The sequence below is a fragment of the Struthio camelus genome, chromosome 19 (assembly GCF_040807025.1).
Source record: "Struthio camelus isolate bStrCam1 chromosome 19, bStrCam1.hap1, whole genome shotgun sequence".
Taxonomy (NCBI): domain Eukaryota; kingdom Metazoa; phylum Chordata; class Aves; order Struthioniformes; family Struthionidae; genus Struthio; species Struthio camelus.
The window spans coordinates 7,991,882-7,999,248 of record NC_090960.1 but is presented as its reverse complement, the minus strand read 5'-3'; the positions used below and the strand labels follow the sequence as shown (position 1 = coordinate 7,999,248).

At 62.8% G+C, this 7,367-nt stretch overlaps 1 protein-coding gene across 5 annotated transcripts; it reads left to right on the top strand.

Moving 5' to 3' along the window:
- Positions 1–233: 233 nt before the first annotated feature.
- On the top strand, positions 234–7,114 carry FADS6 (fatty acid desaturase 6). Of its 5 annotated transcripts, none has more exons than XM_068913925.1 (8): positions 234–990; positions 1,333–1,685; positions 2,431–2,686; positions 3,069–3,235; positions 3,708–3,888; positions 4,825–5,012; positions 5,738–5,917; positions 6,395–6,830. In XM_068913925.1, exons 1-8 carry the CDS (start codon positions 941–943, stop codon positions 6,541–6,543), a joined length of 1,524 nt encoding a protein of 507 aa, XP_068770026.1. In that variant the 5' UTR covers positions 234–940; the 3' UTR covers positions 6,544–6,830. The 5 variants fall into 5 exon arrangements, with proteins under 5 accessions (XP_068770026.1, XP_068770027.1, XP_068770029.1 ...); XM_068913926.1 differs by having other exon boundaries at positions 235–990; positions 1,336–1,685; XM_068913928.1 differs by lacking the exon at positions 6,395–6,830 and adding an exon at positions 6,842–7,114 and having other exon boundaries at positions 240–990.
- Positions 7,115–7,367: the final 253 nt, after the last annotated feature.

Genomic DNA, 7,367 nt, shown 5'->3' with positions numbered 1-7,367 from the left:
ACTACTTCTTGGTTGAGTTTCTTTTAGAAAATAGAAGTAACAAATCCAGTGCCCTGTCTCCCTGCTAGCCGTCACTGGCTCTTTAGCCTGCTGCTGCAAAGAAAGGAGGCTCAGGCGCTTCCCCGTCGGGGCGTGTGTGTCCCCACAGCTTTCGGACTCCCTCTGCAGTTTCGGGGAGATCCATCAGGAGGCAGAGATGGGAAAGAGAGGAAATTCCTACAAAATGCACAACCCTCGCCCAGCTGAGAGCCCCGGCCACGGGGAGGAGCCGCAGGTTTGGGGGAGCTGGTTCCCGCGGGTGCTGCAGGCGCCTTGCTGCAGCCCCCCCAACGCGGGACAGGATGCTGCATGTCTGCTGCATGTTTGTGCTTGTGGGGGTGGCAGGGAGCTAATTTGGCAGGAAAATCAATGCAGTCAGTGCACGGACAGCCCCGCGGCCCCGCGCTAGCCCCGCTCTTTCCCCACGGCTTGATTACTTTTAAGCTCTGCATTAAAAAAGCTACTGGGGCCAAGGAGACGGTCCCTCGCAGGACAGGCTGTGTTTGCTCTTGCTCTCCTCTCCGGAAGAAATGAAATCCTATCCTCTGCCCTAGATACTCTGCTTGTGTTTCTAGGGGCTGTTTCTGGCACGGGGCTCCATCTCCCTAAGCATTTTTGCTGCCTCTTTCCATCTCTTTTTTTCCCCCCTCCTTCATTTCTCTCTCCTCCCTGTGTCCTTGCCCTTGGCCGGTCCTGCAGCCGAGCGCGCTGGCGTGACTCCGCTCGGCGCCGAGGATGAAGGCTGCTTTTAGAAACGGGCTGCGAAGGTGGATTAGTGCAATTGCTAATCTGCATTCGCTCTCCTCCCCGGCCTGCCCTGCTCCTCCCTTCTCCAAATCGCTCCCGCTGGGGACTCGCGCGCGGCGCGGTGCGGAGCCGGAGGCCGGCGGGCTGTCTCGAAATGGATAGCGCGGCAAGAGCCCCGGGGGTGGCCGGCGGCCCAGGACTGGGGTGAGTCGTGGCTGGGGGCTGCCGGGTTTCTGGGGTCCGGGAGCTCTGGGTCCCCGGCGGCTCTCCTGCCTGTCTCTGCATCCCTGCCGGCTCTCGGTCCCCCTTGCAGCACTGCTCCTCCGGCTTCTATTTTTTTTTAAACCTCGCTGCCCTTGCTGTGTCCTTCGGTGGCGGTGGTGAGCGCGGCAGAGCCCGTTGGCCGGGGGCAGCGCTCGGAGGGGGCCGAGGTGGCGGGCCGGGGGCCATGCGGGGCTGAGGCCAGCAGCGCCGACGGCGTCGTGCGACGACCGCTGCCTGGGGCCGGGCTCTGCCTGGGCGCCGTTTGGCATCGCCTGCGATCAGCAGGGCGATGCTGGCGGAGGACGGGGCCCAGCGGGAGGACAAGCGGCCCAATGCCCCCAACGGGCTGCAGCAGCCTCCGAGGAGCGTGGCGCAGCGGGGCACCCCGGCCCCGGGGCAGCCCCTGCCCGGCGGCGGCAGCAGGACGGAGGCGACGGTGAAGGACCAGGAGCCCGAGCCAGCCCGGAAGGATGAGGACGAGTCCTCGGAGGAGTCGGGACAGGGGCGGCACGAGGAAGCCCTCATGGCCGAGCTCTCGGAGCTGGTGCGGGAGGTGGTGAAGAGCAGCAGCTGGTGGGAGAGGCACGGCGTGGACGTCTGCATCCTCGCCCTCAGCTTCCTCCTGCTCCCTGCAGGTGAGCGCGGCCGGGCTCCCTGTGCCACCTCGCGGCCTTGGCGCGGGCTGCGCCGAGGGACAGGGACGTCTGTGCCCTGGGGAGCGCGGCAGCCTGTTAACCCGCTGGCGCTGCCGCGTGCCGGGCTGCGGGGTGCCCTCGCCCTGCTGGGATCCGGCGCCGGGGAAGGGGGCTCGCGGGGACGCGCGGCGATGGATGAGACCGCATGCTCCCGGCCAGCCCCATGCTCTCACCAGCTTTCACACCTACTTTTGCTTTTAAACACCCCGGGGCTGCCAGACTCGCAGGACAGACGTCCCTGTCCTTCCTCTCCTGGCTGAGTCTGGAAATTCTTCCGGCGGCGAAACCGCCGCTGGGCCAGGGCCAGGCTCTTGCCGAAGCCCTGCGGCTCTCCCGAGGTGCTCGATTTTCCTCGTGCGCCCGTCCTGGGGTTTGGCCTGCTTTCCTCCAGCAGCCGGGCCGACACGGAGCGATGCAAATTCCCACCTGGAACCGGCCCGGACGGGACCCGGCCGAGGTCGAGCGCTGGCGCAGCAGGCTCCGGAAACGGCCGAGCCTTCAGCGTGCCCGCGAGCCTGGCGCGGGGTGGCATTTGGGGAGAAGCGCGGGGCGGAGGCGGCGGGTCCCCCGGGGCGCCGCGGGGTGCCCTCGGAGCGAGGGAGGGTTGTGGCGGAGGAGGAGGAGGAGATCACCTGCGGGGAGAGGCTTGCTCAACTCGTGGCGCTTTTTCGTGGCTGTGTGCAAGCGGCCGGCTCCTGGCGGGGCAGCGCGTCTGCGCCCGGGCTTGCGCTGGGTGGAAATGTGGCAACGCTGGCGCGTCTAGCTGAGCCCCGGCGTGCGCAGCTGCTGCGGGCGCTGAAGGGCAGGAGTGTGTTTGACCCCTGGAGACAAAAAGAAGACGACGGGGGACACGGGGAGGCTTGGGTGTCCGCTTACCTGGGAGCTCTGAACACGTGCAACTGTCCAAAAACCAGGCTGAGGGCAACCATTATTGTGCTCTGGTGAGAGGGGACTGCTGAGCCCTGGTCTCTGTCCGAGCACAGGCGCCAGCTTGGCAGCTGGGGAGAGGAGGAGGAGGAGAGAGACTGGGCTGGAGCGAAGGGGATGCGGGGAAGGGGCAGGGGAAAAAGGGAAGGGGAGAAGAGGGAACAAGAAGAAGGGAGAGGAGGAGAGGTTCAGGGATGCTCAGGGCTGGCGAGCGGGAAGCAGCAATCGGTGTCCGTGCGGGCGGAAGAGGCTGTAACCCTGGTGTTGGGCAGTGAGGGTGACAGAGCGGTGGGGAGCCTGCATGGCAAAATGGGAGGGAACGCAGGAATTGAGGTTTTCCTTGCGTTTCCTGGCACGCTGGAGGCTGATCCCCTCCCTTCGGCATTCGCTCCGCAGGGTTCCTGTGCCTGCGGTCAGTCCGCGCCGTCCCCTTCCTGGCCGGCGTCGTCATCCTCGGCGTGGTGCACCACACGCTGACCGTGAAGGGCAGCCACCTGGCCAGCCACAATGCCTTGACGGAGTCCAAGTCCTGGGGCAAAGTGTGGGCCATCTTCTTCATCGAGGTGAGCAGGCGCTGCGCCAGGGCTAGCCGTTGCCGCCGGGCACCCGACGCGAACGCGCAGTCAGAGACGGTACTGTGACAGGGTGTGCGTTTAGGTCCCCTTGGCCGCGGTGCCATGGAGCAGGATGTTGTGAACGCTGATGTGGCGGTGCAATGACGCATGATGTAGGAGCAGCTGGGAAGTAGCCAGCAAACCCACTGTGGCTTGGGAAAGCTCTGGAGAGCATGGAGACACAGCACGTGGTCGCCTGTTCCCCGTGGCCAAATTTGGTGTCTGCCTGTGGTTTTCCTCCCTGTGATGTAAGGGTCAGCTGCATTTGGGGTGTCCAATGCTTATCTCCAAGAAGTCCATTTCCAGGCCGCTTTGGAGCATGTGGGTGCCGAGCAGGGTGTCCCAGTGGTGCACCCCTGGGCCAGTGCAACCCTCGTGCCGTGGCCATGGGGCATTGCCTCTCTCTTCTCTTTCCTCCCAGCTCTGTTCAGCTTTCACGGCCGAGCAGGCTACCTACAACCACGTGAAGATCCACCACGGCTACACCAACGTCATTGGCCTGGGAGACTCCAGCACCTGGAAGCTTCCTTTCTTGAACCGCTACGTCTACATGTTCATCGCGCCTCTTGCAGTGCCTGTCATAACCCCTCTTGTTGCACTGGGTATGTGCCTGAACCATGCTGGGAAGGGGCCCTGGGTCTGCTGAGCTTGTTGTTAGCCAGGTTTCACCCTGCCAAAGAGTCCTGCCGCATCTGGACGTGTCAGAGTAGTTAAGGTGGGCCGTGGTGTGATGCAGAGAAAGGAGGCGACGCCACTTGTTCATTCATCAGGATCTGCTCCAGTGAAGGCGTTTGCTCCATCTCTCCTTTCTGCTGATGCTCAGAAATGCTTCAGACCTCCCTACGCTGGTCAAGCATTGAAGGTCCTGGCAAAAGCCTTCAGGAGCCCCAAGTGCCTCAGACTTGCTCTCCTGTAATTCAGACCTTTGGCTTTAGCAGGGTTCAGGTTTGCGTGCAGGTCTCTAGCCGTTCAGAGCGTTGCAGTGGTATCGATGACTGTGCAGGGACAGGGTTTGTGGGGGATATGCCCGGCTGGTGCTTGACAGAAACTCGGGCAGACCAAATGGCGACTTGGAGGAAATAACTGTGCCAAGAGATGATCATGGGAGAAAAGCCCAGAAAATGCTAATATAAGGAAGCACAGCCCTTCTGGGCTTTGGGGGCTGAATGTACAGCTCTGGGCAATGCCAAAAAAAACAGAGAATGACTGGGCAAATTAAAAGAAATGAAGATACATCCACATCCTTGACTGATCCTGCCAACTCCTCTACAGTGGGGGCAGGGCAGGAAAAATGAAGCTGGATTTTGTGCTGTCCTTGCTCTGTCCTTGCCCAGACATGCTCCAGGTGCCTCTGAGGGACAGGGCTGGAGACATCTCCGTGCCCCAGCCCATTAAGTGAGCCCTCGAGCAGCTCAGCAGGGCTTGGGGCTTTCAAGCCAGCCCAGAGGCCAGGAAAAGGGGGAGGAAGAGTGCGGGGCTGTTTGTGTCTGTGCATAAGCCTGGACCTCTCTCCCATGTGCCATCTCTTCCTTTCACAGATTTGCTGAGGAACGTCAAGTTGAAAACAGCTCTCCGGACCATTTGCTTCATGCTTCTGGGTCTTTATTCCCATTACTGGATTCTGCTCCACGTCTCGGGCTTCCAGTCTGTCTGGTCTGCTCTGCTCTGCATGCTGGTCACCCGTTCCCTCCTGGCACATCCCTATATCCACGTGAATATCTTCCAGGTAGAAACTTAAAGCTCCGAGATGTCTTAATGGGCTTGGAAATAGGTCAACCACCGCCCCCTAAAATGGTCCTGACATTGCTGGATGGTGAGCTTAAGACAGGCAGCCTTTGTTTTTATCTCCCTTGTGTTGATTTTGGAGCAGAGGAGGTTCAGGCCTGAAATGTTGAGGAGTAAATTGTTGGCTCCTGGAGCTGTTGGGAGAAAGTCAAGGGAGAGTGAATGCAAAAGGGCTGGACTGGGATCTCCTCCCTGCTGGAGGGAACTGTGGCGGCTTACAGGTTTGGAGGGAGTTATTGCATTTACACTGTTGTAGGAGAAGCTGGTGTTGAAATTCCTGAATTGGAGAGAGGGTGTTTGTGTAAAGTGCTAGTGTATTTGTGGGGACAGAGCCAAGGGATGCTCCACGCCTGTTGCACGCTCGCAGACAGAAGGGTCTGGGGGTCTGCGGTGGAGCGGCACTGGGGCAGATCCAGCTCTTGGGTGGGCAACCACGCTCTGAAATGCTCCAGGTCGGCCTGGCCAGTGCGCTCGTGTTCGCCTGGCTGCTTCTCCGCGTGCCGTGGAGGGGTGGCAAGGCCTGGGTGGCGATGGAGGTGAGGGCACAGCCAGCAAGGAGGGAGCTGCCACGTCGCCGGCAGAGGAGGACGAGGGACAGGGCAGGCGGGCGCGATCCCTCGCCCCGACTGCTGCGGGGACCCGACCCTTGCCTGGCCTCCCCTGCAGCACATCGGCCTCCCCATGTTCGCGGCCGACAGGAAGCCCAAGCGGATTCAGCTCATGAGCCTCGGCGTGCTGAACCTGCCCCGCAACGCTCTGCTCGACTGGTCCTTCGGCCACTCGCTCATCAGCTGCCACGTGGAGCACCACCTCTTCCCCGGCCTCTCCGACAACATGTGCCTGAAGGTGAGGGCAGAGGTGTGCGCACACCCGTGCAACCGGCACCCGCCGCGGCTCGCTCCCTCCTCGCCCTGCGGACCCGGCCCGGCGCTGCCGTCCCCTGCGCCAGGGACCTCTCACCGCCTTGCCGGAGTGCCAGACCCGCTGCCGCCTGGCTTTCCGCTCCCCGCTCCGCGCGGCTTCCTCCCGCGGCTTCCCCGCTCCCACCTGCATCCCCGGCGCAGCCGCCGGGCTCCTCCTGCCTCCCCGCTTGGCCAAGCGTCCCGAGCGCCGTGCCGTCTGGCTTTAACTGCAGCCCTCCCCTGCGATCTTGTTCGTGCCTCTGCTTGCCGCTCTGGGGTGCGGGACGCATCGAAAACCTCGGATCCAAGCGCTGCCCTGCTCAGCACGGGGGGCTCGGTTCCTGTAACGCCTGTCACTGGTTTTCCCTTCCCCCAAACTGAGTAGCAGCAGAAAGAGCGCGCGAGCAGAGCTGCTTTTCAGGTTGCGCCCGGCGCTCCAGCCGAGGAGGCGGGTGGCGTAAGAGGTGCCTTTCGCAAAGCGCCCTGCGAGGCAGAGGTGACTCAGCCGGCGGCGTCCGTCCATCCCGGCCGTGGCGGGGAGCGCGCAGACGCCAGGACGCAGAGAGATAAACGCAGGCCCGAAGCGGGGAGCAGGCATGGCCCGCATTAAAAGCCGGCGTCTGCTCTCCTTCCAAGCCCTGCCGGGGTGTTTTGCCGGTGTCAGCTCCCTGTGTTGCAACTGCACACCGCCTTCCTCCTAATTTGCACATCCAAGCAGTTGTGGCTGACGCCGCCGTGCTCAGCCCCGGTCCAGCCACGCGTGCCGGGGGCTTCGGGGCGGCTTTGCAGGGTGCTCGGCGATGCTGCCGGCTGGAGACCCAGCGCTGCCGCCAGGACATCCCGCCCCGGGGTAATTCTGCCTTTGCAGATCAAACCCATCGTCTCCCAGTACCTGAGGAAGAAGCAGCTGCCGTACAACGAGGACTCCTATGCCTCCCGGTTCCGGCTCTTCCTGCAGAAATATGAGGAGCTGATGGTCCACGCTCCCCCCATAACGGAGCTGGTGGGCATCCAGTGAGCACAGGCGCCCCCGGACTATCGGGGGGCCGTTTTCCATGGGGTGTTACGGCTGGGATGGTGGTTTCGGCAGCATCGGGACAGCACAGACGCTTGCCTCCATAAAGCAATCGCATAGGAAACACGTTTCTCCCGAATGTCTTGCTTTTGCACAGCTAGAGACTCGCGCGGGTGACGCCAGGGCCTCGCAGGGGCACTGCGGGAGAGGAGCTGCGCAGCACCGGTGCCCTCAACCCGAAGGGCATCGCCGCGGTTATTCACAGCCAGGACTTGGTTTTATCCACTGGCGGAAGCTTGCGGAGAGGGAAATCCCTCCCGGCGGCTGTTCTCCGCCTGCCGCGTCCCTGCGGCAGGAGGGGACAGCGGGCGCGTGCCAG

What these genes read in the sequence shown, in the direction of transcription:
- FADS6 (XM_068913925.1), top strand. Translation starts at nt 941, where the DNA reads ATGGATAGCGCGGCAAGAGCCCCGGGGGTGGCCGGCGGCCCAGGACTG. An exon ending in GGGCCATCTTCTTCATCGAG is followed by an intron (nt 3,236 to 3,707) that starts GTGAGCAGGCGC and finishes CTTTCCTCCCAG; the next exon opens with CTCTGTTCAGCTTTCACGGC. An exon ending in AACCCCTCTTGTTGCACTGG is followed by an intron (nt 3,889 to 4,824) that starts GTATGTGCCTGA and finishes TTCCTTTCACAG; the next exon opens with ATTTGCTGAGGAACGTCAAG.